Here is a 27,316-nt window from a genome sequence, read left to right on the forward strand (position 1 = left end):
CTAGTAAATATGATGTATTATTCTGCTCAGTTTTTCTGCTCTGAAACATGGGATAATGTGTGCAAGTGGGTAAATAGCTGGCTGAGTGATAGAAAGCAGAGGGTGGTTATCAATGGAGTAAGCTCAGGGGGTGTCAGGGTTACTAGCGGGGTGCCTCAAGGGTCTGTCTTGGGCCCTATATTATTTAATATATTTATTAATGATCTAGTGGAAGGGTTGCATAGTAAAATAGCAATATTTGCAGATGATACTAAACTTTGTAAAGTAGTTAATACAGATGAGGATAGGGCACAGCTACAGGAGGATTTAGATAAATTGGGGAGTTGGGCCAAAAAATGGCAAATGGGGTTCAATGCCGATAAATGTAAGGTCATGCACATGGGAAAGAAAAACAGCAGTCACCCATACATATTAAATGGGAAACCGTTGGGGAAATCTGACATGGAGAAGGACCTGGGCGTCTTGGTTAATAGCAAATTAAATTGGAGTGCCCAGTGTCAGGCAGCAGCTGCGAAGGCAAATAGAGTCATGGCATGTGTAGCACCCTGAGGATTCGGCTGCTACAGGAGTATTGCACCTCAACCCAGAGGTGTGATATTCCACTCCCGGGCAAGGATGGAGTGTGGAACTGAGCTCGGTAGGCTGCATGCACTACACACATCCCATTTCCGGGGAACAGGCCGACGGTACTCCCACTTAGAAATGTGCAGGTACGACCGAGTCTGTTCCTGGCTGGAGTGGGAGGGGGGTGGTACATCCCAAGTAGTGTAGGGGCAGATAGGGGGAGCAGCCTGGGTAAAGTTAGGAGCTCATTGGGTGCTGGTCACCTGAGCTCACACATAGAGGGTGTATATAAGGTGGGCACCAACTAAGATCAGGGTCAGATGCAGAGGATCAGATGCAGAGAGTCAGTCAGCTGCAGAGAACAAGTCAGGAGCAGAGGAGAGAAGAAAGACAAAGACCCAGAGTGAGAGAGGAGAAAAGAGAGAGACCCAGAGCACAGAAGAGAAGGACTCTGAGATCCCAACTAAAAGCACCGGGTGAAGAGTCGGCATCAGGGTACCGGAACCCAAGCTGGTGGGGGTAAAAACATTCCCCAGCCAGAGACCGGAGACCGTGGGCAGCGTCTGCCACGGTCACCCATCACATCCACCCCGAAGGCACACCACATGAAGGGTCAGGGAACCCAGGGCCAAGGGTGTCCCAACAGAAGGCCCGAGGGAGCTGGACCTAGGTGGATTACTGGTGGGGACGGCCAGAGAACGGGACAGAAAGAGAGCTCAGGGCCACGCTCCGGACTTGTTTGGGGGTTGGCTGGATCCAGGACCTGGTGGACGCAGCACGGCTCGGGTGGTCACTAGCAGCTGGAGTGACCAGTACAACATCTGCAGTAAGTAAACACCCTTAACTGCACAACCCGACTCTGTCTTCACTGCCGTCTGCACTACACCACCACAACCCCCATCCTCTGCGCCTGTCCCCTCTGAGGCTATACCCCACCCGTTGGGGGTTATACCATCTCAAGCTGCACCTGCACCATCAGCCTCAGCGGACCCTGCTGCAGCGGCGGCCACAGTGACCGCATCACAACGGGTGGCGTAGTCGACACAAAAGAACTCTTAATAACATCTGTAGGACTGCCACATAACACTGAGCTTGACGCCCTGGGCACGGGCCGGGTCACAGCCGCTCGGCGACTACAACCCCCCATCTGATCCGGTGCCGGGTATTCCCCTCAAAAAGGAATATGTCCCAGGGGGCGCGTCAACTTTGGCGTAGTCGGCAGGATTACGTGCCCGCAGCACCCGGGTACTGCGTGCCTGAAGAAAAGTGCAAGTTTACCTCAGAAAGAAGTCTCCCGCCGGTTCCGGAGGGTCCACGCCATCGGACCCCATCACAGGTCGTTTCCCGCCGATTGTCCGCCATTTCCAGCTTGTTCCCGCCATCTGCAGAGTTTCCCGCCACTGGGCGACGCTTCCCGCCAAATCCGAAGATTTCCCGCCTTGGAAGCGCAGCGGACGCCATTATGGGCGTGCCAAAGGAGGGCAAGAGGCCACCTCCCATCGTGGGCCAGGACAGAAAATGGCGCCAAAAGTGGAAACCGCCCCCACCAACAGAGACTGTGATGCTGGAGGTGTCTGTCAGCGTGAAAGAACTACCCCTGGAGCTGACAGTCACCGAGTTGCCCCGGGACCGCCCTCGAAGTGGGAGGAGACGAAAGAAGAGAGCGAAGATGGGTGCCGCCTGGAGCAGTCTGGAGCGAGCGCACCCGGAGGCAAGAAGCCTGGAGAGGAGTAGCAGAGAAGCTCACCCGGAGATGTCCAGAGAGCAGAGCAGCACCGGCCCGCTGGCCAGGAGCCTGCTGGAAGAAGAGCAGAGCAGCACCGACCCGTTGGTCAGGAGCCTGCTAGACACCACGACCCCACTAGGCCTAGTGGAGGTCCTTGCACAGCTCCCCCGAGACCGGGAGTGTGCACAGACTGCCCTGGAGGGCCTCGCACGGAGGATGGCCCGGGTACAGCGCGAGATATTGGCGGAATGGAGCCGGGAGATGGCCCAGCAAGCTGAAACCAAGACCCGGAGCACGCCAGCCGAGATGAGGAAGGAGACCGCCTCTGAGGATGGCGCGGGAGGACCCAAGGCCGGAGACGGCGCCGAGGAGGGAGCCGAACGCATGGAGGCAGGTAAAGGGGACGCCTATACCCCAAGCCGTGACACCGCTTACCTGCCCCAGCTCCCCGTCGCAGAGCCCGAAAGTCCCCCTGCTGTGCCCGAAAATGCCATGTCACCGACGCAGACTAGGCCCCAACCGGAAGCCGCCGCCGCGACCCCTGTGACGTCACACGCCTCGACCCCGAGCGTGACCAAGCAGGAAGTACCACCAGCCTGGTCGCAGGGCCTAGAATTCCCGGGCGCCGCAACACCAACAGCGCCCCCTACCTCTGCGGAGCCTCCGGCCTGGTCGCAAGGCCAGGTAGCCCAGGGCGCCGCCGTATTAACGGTGCCCTTCACCTTCCAGGTGCCCCAGGCCTGGCCGCAAGGCCTGGGCAACCCGGGCGCCACCACCACCGCGCCCGCACCCGTAAAACCAAGGGTGCCGCGTCTGGGAGAGGACTTGTTTGCCCAGCACACGTGGCCGGACGGGCAGCCTTTCATCTGGCCCCAGAAGTATTACGAACTGGAGCACCAGAGGAGGGTTGGGGCCATGTGTGCACCCCTGATTCCGGCTCCGAAGCCCGTAATAAGGATCTCGCCCCCGCTAGCGGAAGCACAGTTTGAGTGGGACCCCACCGGAGAAGATCTAATGGGGTTCACTCAGGAAACTAGGGCAGCTGCAGCAGAGCGTGCGGAGTGCTGCCGCCAACAGCTCAAGGAGTTTGCGAGGGAGCGGAGAAAGAGGCGGGTCCGGGAACAACAGGCCCAAATAAGGAGCGCCGAGCAAAAGAGCCGGACCAGGAGGGACCCCCGTGCAGCGCACAGTCCCCGTACCACCGGGACTGTAATCAAGTTTAACCAGCAGCACAGGTGGGGCTTCATCAGAGACAACAACACCCCCGGCGACGTCTTTGTCACGCGCAGAGACGTGGAGTCCCATCTGCCGGAGGGGCACAGAGGTCGTGACCTCTACATCGGAGACGAGGTCACCTTCACCCGGCACAAGTGTGCCAAAGGACCTTACGCCCTCCACGTACACCGCCTGACGGAGGAGGAGTTGCGGTGCGAGGAGGAGGAGCAAGAGGACCCGGACGGGTCTGAGGTAACAACCAGCTGTAAGCAAAGAGCAGGAGGAAGACGCCGTTGAGTGCGGCAGAGAAGTGATGTAAATAGTTACCCGACCGGGTACCAAAGAAACTGTTGATACTTATATATAGTCCCCGTTGGGACCAGCTGAGTGAACTGTTTACCCGTTAACCCCTTAATCCCACAGGCTGAGGACTGTGAGCAGCCATTCCCTTCCCTCTACCTGGCCGAGGACTGAGAGCGGCCAACTTCCCCTGTATATAGTTGCGCGTCCTAAAGCGCCCCCTACCGGTTTTATAGTAAAACCAGTTTTTCTAAGAGACTGTCGCACTTTTCCCGGACACACGTTGCACAGTGTCCGGAGGAGGAACCTGAAACAAGAGACGACGAGAATGTTTATATGAAAAGTTTTATATATATAATGTTTTATATGTTTTATTATGTTTATATGAAAAAAAAAAAAATTTTTGTATGTTTTGGTGTTTTTGTCTTTACAGCCCGAGGACGTGCTGTGATTTACCAGGGGGGAATGTAGCACCCTGAGGATTCGGCTGCTACAGGAGTATTGCACCTCAACCCAGAGGTGTGATATTCCACTCCCGGGCAAGGATGGAGTGTGGAACTGAGCTCGGTAGGCTGCATGCACTACACACATCCCATTTCCGGGGAACAGGCCGACGGTACTCCCACTTAGAAATGTGCAGGTACGACCGAGTCTGTTCCTGGCTGGAGTGGGAGGGGGGTGGTACATCCCAAGTAGTGTAGGGGCAGATAGGGGGAGCAGCCTGGGTAAAGTTAGGAGCTCATTGGGTGCTGGTCACCTGAGCTCACACATAGAGGGTGTATATAAGGTGGGCACCAACTAAGATCAGGGTCAGATGCAGAGGATCAGATGCAGAGAGTCAGTCAGCTGCAGAGAACAAGTCAGGAGCAGAGGAGAGAAGAAAGACAAAGACCCAGAGTGAGAGAGGAGAAAAGAGAGAGACCCAGAGCACAGAAGAGAAGGACTCTGAGATCCCAACTAAAAGCACCGGGTGAAGAGTCGGCATCAGGGTACCGGAACCCAAGCTGGTGGGGGTAAAAACATTCCCCAGCCAGAGACCGGAGACCGTGGGCAGCGTCTGCCACGGTCACCCATCACATCCACCCCGAAGGCACACCACATGAAGGGTCAGGGAACCCAGGGCCAAGGGTGTCCCAACAGAAGGCCCGAGGGAGCTGGACCTAGGTGGATTACTGGTGGGGACGGCCAGAGAACGGGACAGAAAGAGAGCTCAGGGCCACGCTCCGGACTTGTTTGGGGGTTGGCTGGATCCAGGACCTGGTGGACGCAGCACGGCTCGGGTGGTCACTAGCAGCTGGAGTGACCAGTACAACATCTGCAGTAAGTAAACACCCTTAACTGCACAACCCGACTCTGTCTTCACTGCCGTCTGCACTACACCACCACAACCCCCATCCTCTGCGCCTGTCCCCTCTGAGGCTATACCCCACCCGTTGGGGGTTATACCATCTCAAGCTGCACCTGCACCATCAGCCTCAGCGGACCCTGCTGCAGCGGCGGCCACAGTGACCGCATCACAACGGGTGGCGTAGTCGACACAAAAGAACTCTTAATAACATCTGTAGGACTGCCACATAACACTGAGCTTGACGCCCTGGGCACGGGCCGGGTCACAGCCGCTCGGCGACTACAACCCCCCATCTGATCCGGTGCCGGGTATTCCCCTCAAAAAGGAATATGTCCCAGGGGGCGCGTCACATGCATCAGAAGAGGAATAGGGGCATATGATGAGAACATTGCTCTTCCTCTGTATAAAGCGCTGGTAAGGCCGCACTTAGAATATTGTGCACAGTTCTGGGCTCCGGTGCTCAGGAAAGACATTTTGGAGCTAGAGAGGGTACAAAGGAGGACGACTAAGGTAATAAAGGGAATGGAGGGACTAGAATACCCAGAGAGGTTGTCAAAATTAGGCCTATTTACATTGGAAAAAAGAAGGCTTAGGGGAGACCTCATAAACATGTATAAATACATCAGGGGGCAGTACAGAGATCTCTCCCATGACCTGTTTATACCAAGGATGGTGACAAAGACGAGGGGGCACACTATGCGTCTGGAGGAAAGGAGGTTCCTGCACCAGCATAGAAGGGGATTCTTTACGGTCAGAGCCGTGAGACTCTGGAACTCTCTGGGAGAGGAAGTGGTGATGTCCAACTCACTTAAAGAGTTCAAGAGAGGCCTGGACGCCTTTCTTGAGAACAATAAAATTACATCTTATGCTTAGTTAATTAATCCAGGGATTTAATCTGACTGCCAGATTGGTGTCGGGAAGTGAATTTTTCCTCAATGATGTAAATTGGCCTATTCCGCATGGGTTTTTTGTTGCCTTCCCCTGGATCAACGCTGCGGAATAGCTGCAGTGCACAAGAAATAGGCTGAACTGGATGGACGCTTGTCTTTTTTCGGCCTTATAAACTATGTAACTATGTAACTATGGTGCCTGCAGATTGGACTGAATTTTCAGCGTTTTTTATACTCCTTAGTATAGTGGTTCTCAGTAATGTTTGTTTTGTCGAGTTCTTGATTAGTTTTTTATCCTGTCCCTATATATCATCTCTTCACATTATCCTATCCCATTCTGTATCCTGACCCAACTCCTATTTGGGACTATTGTGATCATAACTGGCTGGAGCAGCTGGGATCATAAATGATCCTGAAATAAGCAGTCCTCGTCCCAAACAGATCACCAATGTCACCGATAACCTCTAATTAAAAAAAAAACACATTCAAATTTTTCTCTAACTAGTTATTTCCTTTGTCTAAGGGTTGGCAGAGAAGGGGGGAGAGGAGGTACCATTGTCCGCCATATCGTAGATGTGAGCACGCTTACTTTCCTATAAAGGACTCCGTTTTCTAATTTTTACATTATCAGGACATGCTGGCAAAGCCCTCAACAAGCTGCAATTCCCTTCATGACCACTGAGTGTCCACAAATAGGGACATAAAGCGTAATCATCTCCCAGCAGAGTATCGTAAAATTATATTTGTTTTTTAAAGCTGGCCATCCTGCTCCACTCATCTCAGGATATGTTAAGCCAAGAGAACTGATAAGGAAGGACACATCTTTAGCTGTTTGATTGTTGTATCACCAGGGTGTTCTGACCCGTAGCTAGGCTTTCCATAACCAGGAGGAAAAGTATTATTCTTCTGCCTTAATGTTGTATCTTATTACCCTGAATAAAGCTAGGAGATTTGTTCTTGCCCACTTGGCACTCAAAATTTGGTACATGCCTCCTGTTAGCATTCATAATGTGGCACATGCCTCCTGTTAGCATTCATAATGTGGCACATGCCTCCTGTTGGCATTCAGAACGTGGCACATGCCTCCTGTTGGCATTCAGAACGTGGCACATGCCTCCTGTTGGCTATCAGAATGTGGCAAATGCCTCCTGTTGGCTATCAGATTGTGGCACCTGCCTCCCGTTGGCATTCAGAACATGGCACATGCCTTCTGTTAGCATTCAGAATGTGGCAAATGCCTCCTGTTGGCTATCAGATTGTGGCACCTGCCTCCCGTTGGCATTCAGAACATGGCACATGCCTTCTGTTAGCATTCAGAATGTGGCACATGCCTCCTATTAGCATTCAGAATGTGGCACATGCCTCCTGTTGGAATTCAGAATGTGGCACATGCCTCCTGTTGGCAGTCAGAATGTGGCACATGCCTCCTGTTGACACTCAGAACGTGGCACATGCATCCCGTTGGCACTCAGAGAGTGACACATGCCTCCTGTTGGCTATCAGAATGTGGCAAATGCCTCCTGTTGGCTATCAGAATGTGGCACCTGCCTCCCATTGGCATTCAGAACGTGGCACAGGCACATGCCTCCTATTAGCATTCAGAATGTGGCACATGCCTCCTGTTGGCACTCAGAATGTGGCAGACGCCTCCTGTTGGCATTCAGAACGTGGCACATGCCTCCTGTTGGCACTCAGAGAGTGACACATGCCTCCCGATGGCACTCAGAACGTGGCACATGCCTCCTGTTGGCTCTCAGAATGTGGCTCATGCCTCCCTTTGGCAATCAGAGTGTGGCACATGCCTCCTGTTAGCAAGCAGAATGTGGCACATGCCTCCTGTTGGCATTCAGAATGTGGCACATGCCTCCTGTTGGCATTCAGAATGTGGCAGATGCCTCCTGTTGGCACTCAGAGAGTGACGCATGCCTCCCGATGGCACTCAGAACGTGGCACATGCCTCCTGTTGGCATTCAGAACGTGGCACATGCCTCCCGCTGGCACTCAGAGAGTGACACATGCCTCCTGTTGGCTATCAGAATGTGGCAAATGCCTCCTGTTGGCTATCAGATTGTGGCACCTGCCTCCCATTGGCATTCAGAATGTGGCACATGCCTCCTGTTGGCATTCAGAATGTGGCAAATGCCTCCTGTTGGCATTCAGTACATGGCACATGCCTCCTGTTGGCATTCAGAATGTGACACATGCCTCCTGTTGGCATTCAGAATGTGGCACATGCCTCCTGTTGGCATTCAGAATGTGGCACATGCCTCCTGTTGGCACTCAGAATGTGGCACATGCCTCCTGTTGGCATTCAGAATGTGGCACATGCCTCCTGTTGGCATTCAGAATGTGGCACATGCCTCCTGTTGGCATTCAGAACGTGGCACATGCCTCCTGTTGGCATTCAGAATGTGGCACATGCCTCCCGTTGTCGCTCAGAACGTGGCACATGCCTCCTGTTGGCATTCAGAACATGGCACATGCCTCCTGTTGGCATTCAGAACGTGGCACATGCCTCCCGTTGTCGCTCAGAATGTGGCACATGCCTCCTGTTAGCATTCAGAATGTGGCACATGCCTCCTGTTGGCATTCAGAATGTGGCACATGCCTCCTGTTGGCACTCAGAATGTGGCACATGCCTCCTGTTGGCATTCAGAATGTGGCACATGCCTCCTGTTGGCATTCAGAATGTGGCACATGCCTCCTGTTGGCATTCAGAATGTGGCACATGCCTCCTGTTGGCATTCAGAACGTGGCACATGCCTCCTGTTGGCATTCAGAATGTGACACATGCTTCCTGTTGGGATTCAGAATGTGGCACATGCCTCCTGTTGGCATTCAGAATGTGGCACATGCCTCCTGCTGGCATTCAGAACGTGGCACATGCCTCCTGTTGGCATTCAGAATGTGGCACATGCCTCCTGCTGGCATTCAGAATGTGGCACATGCCTCCTGCTGGCATTCAGAATGTGGCACATGCCTCCTGCTGGCACTCAGAATGTGGCACATGCCTCCTGTTGGCACTCAGAACGTGGCACATGCCTCCTGTTTCCCTCTCCCCCAGTTACTCACCCTTTACTATGCACCTGCAGTTTCCAACCACTCCTTTCCGTTCAGCACCGTACCCCTCGGAGTGCCATTTTTTCTCCCCCCGTTAGTTTCTGCCTCTGCCCCCATTATTAGCCCTTATAACTGCTCTCTTGGGTTTTCGCCTGCCATTTCCTTCTGCATGCAGCTCCTCTCCGGTATAATTCCCAGGAATCAATACTAACGGGCAGATAAGATATTCCGGATCCATCAGCCTTATCATGGCTGATTATGCCGGGTAGTCTCTGACCGGATCCCAGCGGTGGATGTGCTGCAGATAGACGTCGCTCGCAGGTCATCCTTCCTTAACCCCTATAATAACATTCCCTCCGGGGGATCATTAGTCAGCGCTGTGCCTTATGCTGGGTCTCAGAGCAATGTCCAATCTGTATATTATTGCAGATGGAGCAGGTACATAACCTCTGCGCCGAGTATAATTACATTTCCTCCTATTTTTACACTCAGTATATTTATTTCTGCACAATGAATCAGTGATGGACAGTAATGATTATTTAGTAACAGCAGGGAAACAACGACCTAAAAATATTTACCGCCAGCACCGACCGAACTTATTGCAGCTTTGGTCTGCCAGGAAGATCTGAGAGAGGATCCTCTGCATTTTTTTTTTGCAATGGTTCCCTATGGACGTATTTGTCAGTAGGGGTCTGGGTGCCAAGACCCCCAGCAGATTGCTAAATGAATGGGTAGAACTGCTGAGCTGGACACTGCGCCCCTTCATTTCTGGTCTGCTCAGCTTGGAGAGCAGATTCGTATCCGAGCGCCCCTGCCTCTTCTTTTCAGCGATTAGTGGGGGTCTCAGCACCCGGACCCCACTGATCAAAACTTTTGACATGTTGTCACGGGTGTGTCAGGTGTAACAGACAGTCGTCCTGGATCCAGCTGTAGGAGGTCCTTGCGTTTGACTCTGCAGGCTCTGTAGTGATATCCTGCTCCCTCTATGACCCAGCAGTAACCTCCACTTCTGCTGCTAATTGACACACCCTTGCTGGATGTTTAAATACCTGCAGTCTCTCCAGAGAGTCGCCGGTGATAGTTCTATATTCCTCTGTCCTGCTCTGAACTACTTGTAGTCGGCTTGTGTCTTCTTGGAGTTCCCTTGGAGGAACTTAAGGTATTTAAACATTCAGCAAGGGTGTGTCAATTAGCAGCAGAAGGTGGAGGTTACTGCTGGGTCTTAGAGGGAGCAGGATATCATCACAGAGATGGAAAGATCAAGGAGGTGCCTGCAGAGCCAAGCACAAGGACCTTCTACAGTTGGATCCAGGACGACTGTCTGTCACACCTGACACACCCATGACTCATGTATTTGAAAATAATTGACACTAGAAATGAGCGAATGTCCCAAAATTCATTTCTGGCAGATTTGCTTCAGTAGGAACAAAATTGGGTCCAAATAAAAAATAAAAAAAAGTATGGCAAGACCACGAGGAGCCTCATCAGTGCCGAAGGATCCGGACCAAAGACCGATCCAAAGCGAAAGGAGGTTCCTCCCTGGGACCTACAAAAATGGTATTTGACTGCGCGCCATTTTGCTGGATGTCTTCACGCAGAATCTTAAAAGATTTGGATTTTGGCAAATCAGGAAATTTGTAAAGATTTTGAATAATTACAAATTGATTCGCTCATCCCTAATAGTTCCCCTTTAACTGTGACATCTATTGCAATGCACAGCGCAGCCGCAGAGGAACGTGTTACATCCAGCTACATCTCTACCTAACGATATACAGTCTATTGTCATCATCTCGGCCCCATAGTATCCCCACGACCTTATAATGTAACCACCTTCCCATAATGTACCCATGCAACATTGTAGGCTTGGCATTGCCCATGTGAACAGGATTTACCAGGCAGAATGACCCCATGGCTGCCGGAGCCTCTCAGCTTTCTCTTTACATGGCAGACGCTGTGGCGGAGTCCGCGCCTGTTCTTACTCCCAGACACAAAAAAAGGTAATTTTCCAAAGCAACACTAAAAAACGAAGTCATATAAAATTCTAGATCAGCCCATCCCCCACCCGTCATACAATAACAGGTGCAGTGTGGAGCCATTGAAAGAGCGCGAAAAACCCGAAGGGAATGAGACGTAATGGATCCTATTACCGTAATGAATCCTGCAAATGCAAAACACAACTAAATCTCCTGGATATAGAAACAAAGCTTCATCGTCCTGTAATGAAAAGTTTTGTTACTTTCTATCAGACTTTATTCAATCATTAACAATTTTCAAGATTTCTTCCGCAGCCGGTGAAAAATAACATATTGTCAGAGACTGGAAACATGTCTGGACCTAATCTGTTTTTATTTTATTTATTTATTTGCAATAGAGGCTTCATTATAATAGTATCCAAGGTAAAAACAATCTGAGGCACATTTCACCTGTACTGATACATTGTAACAAAGTATCTCATATCTATCTATTATCTATCTATTATCTATCTATTATCTATCTATTTATTATCTATTATCTATCTATTATCTATCTATTATCTATCTATCTATTTATCTATCTATCTATTTATCTATCATCTATCATCTATCTATTATCTATCTATCATCTATCTATTATCTAATATTTATCTGTCTATTATCTATCTATTATCTATCTATTATCTATCTATCATCTATCTATTATCTAATATTTATCTGTCTATTATCTATGTATTATCTATCTATCTATTTATCTATCTACAAGTGTTGCATTTTTTGAGATTTGTGCTGTTGATCTGTTGAGCATTTGTCCTCCAGACTGCCTACAAATGTAGCAAACCCTCAGCTGTGAGTGTAATAGGTTTGTTTAGATTTTCAGCATCTGACATTCACTGACAGCAAGAACAGATCTTCAAAATGGTAAAGAATTGTGTTTGGACAATTTCTAGTTCTTGGGGACATTTAACTTTGCCATAAATGTAAACCGCCTGCTCAGTTTTTTCTATTCCAAAAGTTTTTTAACCTTTCTACGCCAGATTTGCCCGTGTATACAGTACAGACCAAAAGTTTGGACACACCTTCTGATTTAAAGATTTTTCTGTATTTTCATGACTATGAAAATTGTACATTCACACTGAAGGCATCAAAACTATGAATTACCACATGTGGAATTATATACTTAACAAAAAAGTGTGAAACAACTGAAAATATGTCTTATATTCTAGGTTCTTCAAAGTAGCCACCTTTTGCTTTGATGACTGTGATGCGCCCCCTGGGCCTGTGTTGTGCAGGGGAACCCGGAACCGGACCTGTTGTAGAATGCTGGGGGTTGTAGTCTCCGTGTGGCGGTGACCCAGTCCGTGCCCAGGGTGGTCAAACCAGTGGCAGTCTTAATGTATAGCAAATGTCCGACTACGCCACCCGTGGATTGCCGTCAGTGGGGACCGCCGCCGCGCTGCAGACCGCTGAGGCTGATGTTGTTTGCGCAGCTGAGTATGGGATAACTCCCCACGGGAGAAGTATTGCCTCAGGGCAGCTAATGTGAGAGATGATGGGAGTGATGGTGTGAGCGTCCCAGTGCTAATGGTGCTGGTGCGGCGAGGAACCACAGAGACGTGCGGTTGCAGTTTTCAATGCTTTACTCACAGTTGTTGTTCATGTCAATGCTGCAGACGATGACTGCCCGAGCCGTACTGCGTCCACCAGGCAAGGGACTCGGTCAACTCCCAGGTAATTCCAGAGCGTGGCACAGGGCTCCCTTCTCTACCTTTCTCTGGCCGTCCCCACCTTTGTCCAGCTTCCTCGGTCCTTCTGTTGGCGAAACCTCTCCCGGTTTCCCTGACCCTATACGGTATGCCTTTCTGGTGGATGTAGTGAGGGGTCGCACCAAGATGTGGTAACAACCTCCGGTCTTTGGCTGAGGAATCTGTTGCCTCCACCAATTTGGGTTCCGGTACCCTGTTCTGCCAACCCTTCACCCTGTATCTCCTCTGGGCATATGGGGTTCCTTCGGTCCTCGTGTCTCTGGGCCTTTCTCTGTGTTCCTTGCTTCCTTTCTCCTCTGTTCCAGTTCCTTTCTTACTTTCCTTTTCCGTTCCTTCTCCTCTCTCTTTCTGCTGTTTCTGGCCTCCACTCCAGGCCTGCCTCTGGAGCTGGGCCCAGACTGAGCCACAGCTCCCTGTCAGCCCTCTCTGGCTGAGCTCCTGTCTTCTTCTCCTCCTCTCTGAACTGAACACAACACTGTCCTAAGATGGTGCCCACCATATATACCTCCTTCTAACACCCGAGCCCAGGTGACTAGCAACCAATGGGCTCCTACCTATGCCCAGAGACCCACCCCTATCTGCTCCTACACCACTGGGTGTACTTTCCCCTCCCCACTCCAGTCAGGGACAGATGCTGTCGTGCCTGCACTTCTATCTTGTGGGAGCACCGTTGAGCTGTCCCTCGGAAATGGGGTGTGTGTGGTGCAAGCAGCCTACTGAGTCCTGGTCCACACTCCATCCTTACCCGGGAGTGGAATATCACACCTCTGGTTTGAGGTGCAATACCCCTGTAGCAGCCGAGCCCTCGGGGTGCTACATTCCCCCCTGGTAAATCACAGCACGTCCTCGGGCTGGAAAAGAATAAAACTATTTAAAACATACAAATTTTAAAGTGCACTCACATATAAGATATTAACCAGAAACTCATCCCTTTATGGGAGGTACTCTTTTCTTTTTAACATTACTGGTATTCCTTTCCATAAAACATCTTGCTAATGCCACTGGAACTCTTTTAGCATATAAAACATCACATAAAACATTTGCAGTATTATTCTAGCAGCATATAAAACTTTCCAATATAAGACATTTTCAAATAAAACATTTTCTTCAAAAACACATTCTGGAGCTCTGGCCGCTGTGCAACTTGTGACCAGGCAAAGGTGCAACAGTCCATTTAATTCTGAGGTAGACGTTGTAGTTCTTTTATAAAACCAGTAGGGGGCGCTTTAAGAAGCGCAACTATTTACAAGGGATTGGCCGCTCTCAGTCCTCGGCCAGTGGGGATAGGGGAATGGCTGCTCACAGTCCTCAGCCTGGTTAGGGATTGAGGGGGTTAACTTGCACACGGGTAACAATCCTTTAACTATTCCACACTAGTCCCAACGGGGACCACACTTCAATCAGCAGCAGTTCTCATAACAGTTCTTGTAACAGTTCTGGTACCCTGACGGGTAACTATATACAGTTCCACTTTACCGTTTACTGGTAACGGTGTCCTCCTGATGCTCCTTGCTCTTCCGGGTAATCTTCTGGTCCGTCCGGACCCTCAGTGTACTCCGTGTCTGGGCGGTACTGCAGTTCCTCCTCCGTGAGCCGGTGAACGTGGAGGGCGTACAGTCCCTTTGCGCCCTTGTGCCGGGTGTAGGTGACCACGTCACGGGGGTACAGGTCACGGCTGTGATGTCCCTCTGGCAGGTGGCTTTCAACGTCCCTTCTAGTGACGAAGACGTCGGTGTCAGCCTCCGGGTCTCTGATGAAGCCCCAGCCATGCTCTAGCTGGAACTTGACTACGGTCCCGGTGGCTCTGGGACCGCGGATGGCGTGGGTGTCTTGTCGGGCCCTCCTCTTCTGTTCCGCGCTCCTGGCCTGGAGTCGCTCCTCCCTGATGCGCCTCTGCCGCCGCTCTCTTTCATAGGTGGCCAGCTGCTGACGGCAGCAATCCAGGCGCTGGGCTGCTTCCGCCCGGGTCTCCTGGGTGAACCCCATGAGACTCTCGCCGGTGGGGTCCCATGCAAACTGGGCATCCTCCAGCGGGGGTGGAGCGATGTTGGCGGGCTCCGGGGCCGGGATCAGAGGCTCGATCAGGGGTTGTTCTCCCCGGAGACGGGGGTTGTCAAACTCTGGTGGCCACTCAAAGGGCAGCCCGTCCGGGCTGGTATGTTGGGCGTACAGGTCCGCACCCAGGGGCGGCACCGCGGGCTTCGGACGTGTGGCAGCGCCCGGGGGCACTCGGCCTTGCGACCAGGCCGGTGGTCGCTTGTTGGTCGCGCCCAGGGGTGGCACCGCCAAGGTAGGGGGCGCTGGTGAGGCAGCGGCGCCCGGGTGTGCTGGGCCTTGCGTCCTGGCCTGTGACGTCTCCCGCGTTACGGCGCCCGGGTTCAGAGGGCACAGCGCGGGGCGGGGCGTGATGACGGTTCTCGCTGCCTGAGGCCTAGCTGGCGGCGGTGGAGGCGTGGTGTCAGGTACGGTCCCCGGGGCTTTGGGTCCCGCAACGGAGGGTGAGGGCAGGCTGGTGTTCCCAGGGCTTGGGCTAGTGGCGTCCCCATTACCTGCCTTGGTCTCCATGGCCTCCTCCGCGGCATCATCTGCAGCTGCCGGTCCCGCCGGGGTCCTCCGCTGGCTGCCTTCGTGCTGCCGGGTCATCTCCTCCTTCCACCCGGCAAACACATCCCGCTGCGCCCGGACCATTTTTCTGTTTAGGTCTTCCAGTGCTGCGCGCGCACTGCCCGGGTCTCTAGGCAGCTGGGCCAGCAACTCTGTCAGGCTGCAGGGTGGCTCAGCTTGCAGCAGGCTGCGGGCCAGGGTGCTGGTGGAGTTCTCTGCTCCTTCCATCTCCGGGTGCAGCAGGTCCAGACTGATCAAGGCCGCACCCAGCCCCTCAGTTTTCTTTCCTATCCGCCCCCATGGGGGTTGGTCTTGGGGGCATCTGCTGACAATCACCCTCAGGGGCAGCCCCCCCACGTTGATGGACATCTCCACTGCTGCACTCATGGCTGGTGGGGGCGGGCTCCTTCTTCGGCGCCATTCTGGGACCTGGCCCACGATGGGAGGTGGCTTCCTGCTGTCCTTTGGTGCGCACATAATGGCGTCCGCTCTGCCAGGGCGGGAAAAACGGATGAAGACGGCGGGAAACGGTCCAAGATGGCGCCCGATGGCGGGAATCGGCTCCGGACGGCGGGAAACGACTCCGGACGGCGGGAAATTTCTGGAAATGGCGGGAGACTTCTTTTTAAGGTACATGTGCAGTTTTCTCCAGGCACGCAATACCCGCTTGTGGCGGGTTGGTAATGATCCTGCCGACTACACCAAAGTTGACGCGCCCCCTGGGCCTGTGTTGTGCAGGGGAACCCGGAACCGGACCTGTTGTAGAATGCTGGGGGTTGTAGTCTCCGTGTGGCGGTGACCCGGTCCGTGCCCAGGGTGGTCAAACCAGTGGCAGTCTTAATGTATAGCAAATGTCCGACTACGCCACCCGTGGATTGCCGTCAGTGGGGACCGCCGCCGCGCTGCAGACCGCTGAGGCTGATGTTGTTTGCGCAGCTGAGTATGGGATAACTCCCCACGGGAGAAGTATTGCCTCAGGGCAGCTAATGTGAGAGATGATGGGAGTGATGGTGTGAGCGTCCCAGTGCTAATGGTGTTGGTGCGGCGAGGAACCACAGAGACGTGCGGTTGCAGTTTTCAATGCTTTACTCACAGTTGTTGTTCATGTCAATGCTGCAGACGATGACTGCCCGAGCCGTGCTGCGTCCACCAGGCAAGGGACTCGGTCAACTCCCAGTTAATTCCAGAGTGTGGTTCAGAGCTCCCTTCTCTACCTTTCTCTGGCCGTCCCCACCAGTGACCCACCTTTGTCCAGCTTCCTCAGGCCTTCTGTTGGCGAAACCTCTCCCGGTTTCCCTGACCCTATACGGTATGCCTTTCTGGTGGATGTAGTGAGGGGTCGCACCAAGATGTGGTAACAACCTCCGGTCTTTGGCTGAGGAATCTGTTGCCTCCACCAATTTGGGTTCCGGTACCCTGTTCTGCCAACCCTTCACCCTGTATCTCCTCTGGGCATATGGGGTTCCTTCGGTCCTCGTGTCTCTGGGCCTTTCTCTGTGTTCCTTGCTTCCTTTCTCCTCTGTTCCAGTTCCTTTCTTACTTTCCTTTCCGCTCCTTCTCCTCTCTCTTTCTGCTGTTTCTGGCCTCCACTCCAGGCCTGCCTCTGGAGCTGGGCCCAGACTGAGCCACAGCTCCCTGTCAGCCCTCTCTGGCTGAACTCCTGTCTTCTTCTCCTCCTCTCTGAACTGAACACTGTCCTAAGATGGTGCCCACCTTATATACCTCCTTCTAACACCCGAGCCCAGGTGACTAGCAACCAATGGACTCCTACCTATGCCCAGAGACCCACCCCTATCTGCTCCTACACCACTGGGTGTACTTTCCCCTCCCCACTCCAGTCAGGGACAGATGCTGTCGTGCCTGCACTTCTATCTTGTGGGAGCACCGTTGAGCTGTCCCTCGGAAATGGGGTGTGTGTGGTGCATGCAGCTTACTGAGTCCTAGTCCACACTCCATCCTTACCCGGGAGTGGAATATCACACCTCTGGTTTGAGGTGCAATACCCCTGTAGCAGCCGAGCCCTCGGGGTGCTACAACTGCTTTGCACACTCTTGGCATTCTCTTGATGAGCTTCAAGAGGTAGTCACCGGAAATGGTCTTCCAGCAATCTTGAAGGAGTTCCCAGAGATGCTTAGCACTTGTTGGCTCTTTTGCCTTCACTCTGCTCACCCCAAACCATCTCGATTGGGTTCAAGTCTGGTGACTGTGGAGGCCAGGTCATCTGGCGTAGCACCCCATCATTCTCCTTCTTGGTCAAATAGCCCTTACACAGCCTGGAAGTGTGTTTGGGGTCATTGTCTTGTTGAAAAATAAATGATGGTCCAACTAAACGCAAACCGGATGGAATAGCATGCCGCTGCAAGATGCTGTGGTAGCCATGCTGGTTCAGTATGCCTTCAATTTTGAATAAATCCCCAACAGTGTCACCAACAAAGCACCCCCACACCATCACACCTCCTCCTCCATGCTTCACGGTGGGAACCAGGCATGTAGAGTCCATCCGTTCACCTTTTCTGCGTCGCACAAAGACACGGTGGTTGGAACCAAAGATCTCAAATTTGGACTCATCAGACCAAAGCACAGATTTCCACTGGTCTAATGTCCATTCCTTGTGTTCTTTAGCCCAAACAAGTCTCTTCTGCTTGTTGCCTGTCCTTAGCAGTGGTTTCCTAGCAGCTATTTTACCATGAAGGCTTGCTGCACAAAGTCTCCTCTTAACAGTTGTTGTAGAGATGTGTCTGCTGCTAGAACTCTGTGTGGCATTGACCAGGTCTCTAATCTGAGCTGCTGTTAACCTGCGATTTCTGAGGCTTGTGACTCGGATAAACTTATCCTCAGAAGCAGAGGTGACTCTTGGTCTTCCTTTCCTGGGGCGGTCCTCATGTGAGCCAGTTTCTTTGTAGCGCTTGATGGTTTTTACAACTGCACTTGGGGACACTTTCAAAGTTTTCCCAATTTTTCGGACTGACTGACCTTCATTTCTTAAAGTAATGATGGCCACTCGTTTTTCTTTACTTAGATGCTTTTTTCTTGCCATAATACAAATTCTAACAGTCTATTCAGTAGGACTATCAGCTGTGTATCCACCAGACTTCTGCACAACACAACTGATGGTCCCAACCCCATTTATAAGGCAAGAAATCCCACTTATTAAACCTGACAGGGCACACCTGTGAAGTGAAAACCATTTCCAGTGACTACCTCTTGAAGCTCATCAAGAGAATGCCAAGAGTGTGCAAAGCAGTCATCAAAGCAAAAGCAAAATGTACAATTTTCATAGTCATGAAAATACATAAAAATCTTTAAATGAGAAGGTTTGTCCAAACCTTTGGTCTGTACTGTATGTGCCTCCATAAGGTGTTTCATGGCACAAATGCAGTATGCAGGCACATAGAGAGTATAGAGGTATATAGGGGTATGGAGATCATACAGAGTATAGAGGAGTATTGAGGAACATAGGGGTATGGAGGTCATATAGAGTATAGAGGAAAATAGGGGATATGGAGGTCATAGAGAGTTTAGAGGAACATAGGGGATCTGGAGGCCATATAGAGTATAGAGAAACATAGAGGATATGGAGGTCATAGAAAGTATAGAGGAACATAGGGGATATGGAGGCCATATAGAGTATAGAGGTACATAGGGGATATATAGGCCATATAGAGTATAGATGTACATAGGGGTATGGAGGCCATATAGAGTATAGAGGAACATGGGGGATATGGAGGCCATATAGAGTATAGAGGAACATGTGGGATATGGAGATTATAGAGAGTATAGAGGAATATAGGGGTATGGAGGTCATATAGAGTATAGAGGTACATAGGGGTATGGAGGTCATAGAGAGTATAGAGGAACATAGGGGTTATGGAGGCCATATAGAGTATAGAGGAACATGGGAGATATGGAGGTCATAGAGAGTATAGAGGAACATAGGGGATATGGAGGCCATATAAAGTATAGAGGAACATAGGGGGTAAGGAGGCCATATAGAGTATAGAGGTACATAGGGGTATGGAGGCCATATAAAGTATAGAGGAACATAGGGGTATGGAGGCCATATGGTGTATGGAGACATGAAGGAGGTATGGAGGCCACAGGGACTATAGAGGCACACAGGGTATATGACCCTATATTGTAGAGATATTCTTCTATGGTAGAATAGCAACTTTTAATAGTTGTCTTGCCTCATAAACCAGATATATACCCATATCATATATCCACACTGGATGATAACGGTATGAAGATGAGCTGTGACGTCCACTGATCCCAAGAGTAACGGTCCAGAGTTATCCATGTGAATGACCGGTAGAGAGCATGTGTGACCCTGCCCCATTCAGTATCTATAGTAGTGATGGTCTCACATGCTCATTATCACTTCATTCGTCCAGGGGACTGTGGACTCTCATTCTTGGGATCGATGGGGATCAAGGCAGCACTCGGACCCCAGTGATCATATATTTATCATCTATCTTGTGGATATATGACAAGTTTTGCCATGGCTGGGGCCACTCTTTTATTAGTATGGCAGCCATACATGGCCAGGGTTGCTGTATGTCGGCTTCATAAAACTACTAGTTATTATATTTGGATAAGCCCCAAGTTTGCGTCAAATTAGAAAAAAAGGTTAAACATCGCCTTTAATCTCCATCATTACGTTGTTTTTCAGAATCCGAAGACAGAAATACTGAGTACGAGTCCATCAGAAGACGTAAATAATCAGCGGCTGCCATCATGTGTGATAGACATGTACAATAGACAGTGAGGTGTGGAGATCGGGATATTAGCAGAAGTCGTGTGCAATAAAGTATTTATTCTCTACACCCGGCACTGAGTTGTTCTTACAACGAAATCCATATCTTTATAAAGGTCCATTATACCAAAGCCACCAAGGAGGTCACAGGACAACCAGAAGTATTTCATGTATAAGCCTTGGTAATAGCTATGGCATTATCGGGATCAATGAGATTGATGGGTGACCTCGGGAAGTCGGGACTGTATGCAACCGGCATGGATTTATATAGTGTGACCCCAAAGAATGATTAAAAAATAAAAACTAAATCTATACTTGCCTTCCGATGGCCCCCGGAGTCTTTATTCGATGTGTCTCGGCTTGCCGGCAGCTTGCGGTACACTGAAGGACCTGCCGCCACATGACTATGACGTCAGCGCAGGTCCTTCAGTCCACCGCGATCTGCCGGCAAGCGAAGACAAGCGCACCGCGGGCCATCAGAAAGTAAATATAATATTTATTTTTTATTTTATTCTTTTTTTACAGGTTCTATGGTACCCGGGTCCGGAGGAGAGTCTCCTGTTCTCTAGACCCGGGTACCATCCGCACATTCAAACGCTTCTATTCCGCATGTACAGATCCAGTGATGCGGATTCCATGCGTTCCAATGCAAGTCAATGGCGGCGAAAACGCAGCACTTCCCGCAAAATAATTGGTAGTGCTGCGTTTTTTTCCGCAATGATAATCCGCAGCGGAAATTTCCGCAGCATGTGCACAGCACAAGCGGATTATCATTGGGGAACATGGCAGGCCTTCTACCAAGTGTTTTTTAAGCATTTCTGCAGCAGAATTGTCACTGCAGAAACGCTTAAAGAACGCATCGTGGGCACACAGCCTACAACATACAAAAACAAAATCAAAATGGATTTTCCTGGGAAATATGTTAAGGAACATCCTTTCCAGGGTAATGACTTGTATATAAGGCAAAATAAATAACCAAAAACAAAAATATTCCTCCACACCTTGGGCTATGTACACACGTAGTGTTTTTGATACATTTTTGCACTTTTGCATTGCTTTCAACCAAGACAAATGCATTCACCAGGAAATGTCATTTTAACATTTTACAACCTTATCTGGCCATGTGGTGTGTGACACATCATCAGACACATGCATACAGAGCTGAAAAGACATGGGAACAGTATGGGGAAGACCTCTAGAAGCATCTCTGACTCCCAGGTCACTGCCTAAAAGTCTGCCCATCATAAGTGATCCTTGGCGCATGCGAAGATGCCTCCCGCCATGCACCTGTCATTGCAGACTTGTAACAGTCACCGTCCACCTCCTTGTCCCAGTGCAGCGTTCAGTTGTCCCTACCCCATTCCTTGGAATGCAAGCGCAAGCATGCAGCCAGCCACCCGCCCACCCACAGGCTGCAATACTATACTGCCAAATTTTTGACAGCTGCTTGCACTTGAATTGTGGCCTTTTAGGCTCGTGGAGGCAGATGCTTTTCATAACCTCATGCCGGCAGCGGCCTGGTGTCCCCAGCCGCCACTATTTCTCCCGGTGTCGTCTCCGCCTTCCACAAGCACGGGTCCCACAACATTACCCGTGCCCGCCCCAGTGCACTTACTGGGAAAGACCGCCTAACCACAAACACGTGGACAGGTGAATGTGGCCAGGGACGGTACGGAGCCAGTCCACAGCTTTTGTTGCTGAGAGTTGTATTTAGCTCGGTGAAAGGGCTGGCATAGCTGTATCTACCCTGCATGTCATTTCTCCCAGGAAGTCCTCTAATGCAGCTTTTGCAGAAGCAATGGCAGCCCCTCCAACATCAACTCGCACTTCTCAGTGGTGCTTTGACACACAAACATCTTTCTTTGCGCATTTAATTTCATGACTACAGAGTTGGGCAATGGCCTGATCTGCAATCCGGTTTGAGAAATAACATGCATAAGTGTAGCACCCTGAGGATTCGGCTGCTACAGGGGTATTGCACCTCAACCCAGAGGTGTGATATTCCACTCCCGGGTAAGGATGGAGTGTGAAACTGAGCCCAGAAAGCTGCATGCACTACACACATCCCATTTCCGAGGAACAGACCAACGGTACTCCCACTTAGAAATGTGCAGGTACGACCGAGTCTGTTCCTGGCTGGAGTGGGAGGGGGGTGGTACATCCCAGTAGTGTAGGGGCAGATAGGGGGAGCAGCCTGGGTAAAGATAGGAGCTCATTGGGTGCTGGTCACCTGAGCTCACACATAGAGGGAGTATTTAAGGTGGGCACCATCTAAGATCAGGGTCAGTCTTTGCAGAGGAGTCAGTCTGTGAGAAGCAGTGGAGGAGAGAGAGAGAGCAGAGCAGCCCCAGAGAGAGAGAGAGGAGAAAGGAAGAAAGACCCAGAGGGGGTGAAAGAAAAGGACTCTGAGAACCCAAAGTCCATCACCGGGTGAAGAGTTGGCAACTGGGTACCGGATCCCAAACTGGTGGGGGCTAAAGCACACCCTAGCCAGAGACCGGAGGCCGTGGGCAGGATCTGCCACGGCCACCCACCACATCCACCCTGAAGGCAAACCACATGTAGGGTCAGGGAACCCAAGGCCAAGGGTCTCCCAACAGAAGGCCCGAGGGAGCTGGACCTAGGTGGATCCCTGGTGGGGACGACCAGAAGACAGGACAGGAAGGAGGGCTCAGGGTCACGCTCCGGACTTGCTTGGGGGTTGGCTGAATCCAGGACCTGGTGGATGCAGCACGGCTCGGGTGGTCACTTGAAGCTGGAGTGACCGGAACATCAGCAGTAAGTAAATACCCTAAACTGCACAACCCGACTCTGTCTTTAATTACCATCTATGCTGCACCACCACAACCCCCATCCTCTGCACCTGACCCCCTGAGGCTATACCCCACCCGTTGGGGGTTATACTATCAAAAGCTGCACCAACACCATCAGCCTCAGCGGACCCTGCTGCAGCGGCGGCCGTAGTGACCGCAATACAACGGGTGGCGTAGTCGACATAAAGAACTTTATAACATCTGTAGGACTGCCACATACTCTGAGCTTGACACCCTGGGCACGGACCGGGTCACAGCCACTCGGAGACTACAACTCCCATCTGATCCGGCTCCGGGTATTCCCCTAAAGAATATGGCCCAGGGGGCGCGTCAACTTTGGCGTAGTCGGCAGGATTACGTGCCCGCAACACCCGGGTACTGCGTGCCTGAAGAAAAGAACGAGTTTACCTCAAAAAGAAGTCTCCTGCCGGTTCCGGAGGGTCCCCGCCATCGGACTCCATCACAGATCGATTCCCGCCGGTTGTCCGCCATTAACAGCTTTTTCCCGCCATCTGCAGAGTTTCCCGCCACTGGGAGACGATTCCCGCCATTTCCAAAGGTTTCCCGCCTTGGAAGAGCGGACGCCATTATGGGCGTGCCAGAGGGTGGCAAGAGGCCACCTCCCATCGTGGGCCAGGACCGAAAATGGCGCCAAAAGTGGAAACCGCCCCCACCAACAGAGACTGTGATGCTAGAGGTGTCTGTCAGCGTGAAAGAACTGCCCCTGGAGCTGACAATCACCAAGTGGCCCCGGGACCGCCCTCGAAGTGGGAGGACTGAGAAGGAGAGAGCAAAGATGGGTGTCGCTTGGAGCAGTCTGGAGAGAGCGCACCCGGAGACAAGAAGCCTAGAGCTGAGTCCAGAAGAAGCTTACCCGGAGATGGAAGAAGAGCAGAGCAGCACCGGCCCGCTGGCCAGGAGCCTGCTGGAGACAACGAGAGGAGAGCAGAGCAGCACCGACCCGTTGGTCAGGAGCCTGCTAGAAGCAACGACCCCACTAGGCTTAGTGGAGGTCTTGGCACAGCTCCCCCGAGATCGGGAGTGTGCACAGACTGCGCTGGAGGGCCTCGCACGGAGGATGGCCCGGGTGCAGCGAGAGACGTTGGCGGAGTGGAGCCGTGAGATGGCCCAGCAGACAAGAACCCGTCAGCGGAGCACGCCACCCGAGACGAGGAGACAGACCGCCTCTGAGGATGGCGCAGGAGGACTGAAGGCCGGAGACGGCGCCGAGAAGGGAGCCGAACGAATGGAGGCAGGTAAAGGGGACGTCTCTACCCCAAACCGGGAAACCGCGCACCTGCCCCAGCTCCCCGTCGCAGAGCCCGAAGTACCCCCTGCCGTGCCCGTAACCGCAACGTCACCGCCACAGACTAGGCCTCAACCGGAAGCCGCAGCCGCGACCCCTGTGACGTCACACGCCTCGACCCCGAGCGTGACCAAGCAGGAAGTACCACCAGCCTGGTCGCAAGGCCTAGTACCCCCGGGCGCCGCAATACCAACAGCGCCCCCTACCTCCGCGGAGCCACCGGCCTGGTCGCAGGGCCAAGTAGCCCAGGGCGCCGCCGTCCTTACGGTGCCCTTCACTTTCCAGGTGCCCCAGGCCTGGCCGCAAGGCCTGGGCAACCCGGGCGCCACCACCCCCGCGCCCATAAAACCAAGAGTGCCGCATCTGGGAGAAGATCTGTTCGCCCAACATACGTGCCCAGATGGGCAGCCCTTTATATGGCCACCGGAGTTTCACCATCCCCGACTCCGGAAAGAGAGACCCCTAGACGAGCCCCTGATTCCGGTTCCAAAGCCCGTAAAAAGGACCTCGCCCCCGCTAGAGGAGGCACAGTTTGAGTGGGACCCCACCGGAGAAGACCTCATGGGGTTCACTCAGGAGACTCGGGCAGCCGCAGCGGAGCGTGCAGAGTGCTGCCGCCAGCAGCTCGAGGTCTTTGAGAGGGAGCGGAGAGAGAGGCGGGTCCGGGAACAACAAGCCCAAATAAAGAGCGCTGAGCAGAAGAGCCGGGCCAGGAGGAGTCCCCGTGCAGCTCATGGTCCCCCTTCCACCGGGACTGTGATCAAGTTCAATATGCAGCACGGGTGGGGCTTCATCCGAGATCACCGCACCCCAGGCGACGTCTTCGTGACAAGAAGAGACGTTGAGTCCCACCTACCGGAGGGACACAGAGGACGTGACCTGTATATAGGGGACGAGGTCACCTTCACCCGGCACAAGTGTGCCAAAGGACCCTACGCCCTCCATGTGCATCGCCTGACGGAGGAGGAGCTGCGGTGTGAGGAAGAACAAGAGGACCCGGACGGGTCTGAAGCTAAAGGTAACCACAAAGAAAGAGCAGGAGGACGTCGTCGTTAAGTACAGCAGAGTACAAGCTGTATATAGTTGCCCGTCGGGGCACAGTGAACTGTTGATAATATAGTCCCCGTTGGGACCAGCAAGTGTGAACTGTTTACCCGTTTATCCCTTAAATACCTGGCCGAGGACTGAGAGCGGCCATATCCCTTGTAAATAGTTGCGCGTCCTAAAGCGCCCCCTACTGGTTTTATAGGAAAGCCACGAGTTCCAAAGACTGTCGCACTTTACCCGGTCACACGTTGCACAGTGACCGGAGGAGGAGCCAGAGGCGACGAGAATGTTATCAATATGAAAAGTTTTATGATGATGCTGATATATATATGATATTTTATATGTTTTTATTATGTTGTTTATATGAAAAAAAAAAAAAAAATGTATGTTTGTGGATGTTTTTTATATCTTACAGCCCGAGGACGTGCTGTGATTTACCAGGGGGGAATGTAGCACCCTGAGGATTCGGCTGCTACAGGGGTATTGCACCTCAACCCAGAGGTGTGATATTCCACTCCCGGGTAAGGATGGAGTGTGAAACTGAGCCCAGAAAGCTGCATGCACTACACACATCCCATTTCCGAGGAACAGACCAACGGTACTCCCACTTAGAAATGTGCAGGTACGACCGAGTCTGTTCCTGGCTGGAGTGGGAGGGGGGTGGTACATCCCAGTAGTGTAGGGGCAGATAGGGGGAGCAGCCTGGGTAAAGATAGGAGCTCATTGGGTGCTGGTCACCTGAGCTCACACATAGAGGGACTATTTAAGGTGGGCACCATCTAAGATCAGGGTCAGTCTTTGCAGAGGAGTCAGTCTGTGAGAAGCAGTGGAGGAGAGAGAGAGAGCAGAGCAGCCCCAGAGAGAGAGAGAGGAGAAAGGAAGAAAGACCCAGAGGGGGTGAAAGAAAAGGACTCTGAGAACCCAAAGTCCATCACCGGGTGAAGAGTTGGCAACTGGGTACCGGATCCCAAACTGGTGGGGGCTAAAGCACACCCTAGCCAGAGACCGGAGGCCGTGGGCAGGATCTGCCACGGCCACCCACCACATCCACCCTGAAGGCAAACCACATGTAGGGTCAGGGAACCCAAGGCCAAGGGTCTCCCAACAGAAGGCCCGAGGGAGCTGGACCTAGGTGGATCCCTGGTGGGGACGGCCAGAAGACAGGACAGGAAGGAGGGCTCAGGGTCACGCTCCGGACTTGCTTGGGGGTTGGCTGAATCCAGGACCTGGTGGACGCAGCACGGCTCGGGTGGTCACTTGAAGCTGGAGTGACCGGAACATCAGCAGTAAGTAAATACCCTAAACTGCACAACCCGACTCTGTATTTAATTACCATCTATGCTGCACCACCACAACCCCCATCCTCTGCACCTGACCCCCTGAGGCTATACCCCACCCGTTGGGGGTTATACTATCAAAAGCTGCACCAACACCATCAGCCTCAGCGGACCCTGCTGCAGCGGCGGCCGTAGTGACCGCAATACAACGGGTGGCGTAGTCGACATAAAGAACTTTATAACATCTGTAGGACTGCCACATACTCTGAGCTTGACACCCTGGGCACGGACCGGGTCACAGCCACTCGGAGACTACAACTCCCATCTGATCCGGCTCCGGGTATTCCCCTAAAGAATATGGCCCAGGGGGCGCGTCATAAGCATGGCCAATCCACATTAAAAAAGCAGCCATAGAGTGTCTGGGAACCTTCCCCCACACTTTTCTTAGCCAGGGCTGCATCTCGGCAGGGTTGGAAGGACCCACCAGAAAACCGGAGACTCCTCCAGTGGGCTCTGGCTTCTCCTTCAGAGTTCATAGTGCCAAGGTGAGGCCATGATGATGATAGAGGCCACCATCTGCTTAGTTTTCTGTTGCTTGGAATGCAAGCTCAAGTATGAAGCCAGCCACCCACCCACCCACAGGCTGCAATACTAAACTGCGAGATTTCTGGGCA

The 27,316-nt window shown here is 52.2% G+C and overlaps 1 protein-coding gene across 1 annotated transcript in view; it reads left to right on the top strand.

Annotated features, from left to right (window-relative positions):
- Positions 1 to 20,267, top strand: part of LOC141264165 (protachykinin-1-like) — a 36,602-nt gene extending 16,335 nt beyond the window's left edge. The window contains exon 6 of the mRNA XM_073676475.1: positions 20,116 to 20,267. Within this exon, the coding sequence (XP_073532576.1) occupies positions 20,116 to 20,165 (50 nt within the window). The 3' untranslated portion in view covers positions 20,166 to 20,267. The remainder of the gene's footprint in view (positions 1 to 20,115) is intronic.
- Positions 20,268 to 27,316: the final 7,049 nt, after the last annotated feature.

Source organism: Phyllobates terribilis, unplaced genomic scaffold (assembly GCF_046119375.1).
Source record: "Phyllobates terribilis strain yellow unplaced genomic scaffold, ASM4611937v1 Scaffold_4__5_contigs__length_816908805, whole genome shotgun sequence".
Taxonomy (NCBI): domain Eukaryota; kingdom Metazoa; phylum Chordata; class Amphibia; order Anura; family Dendrobatidae; genus Phyllobates; species Phyllobates terribilis.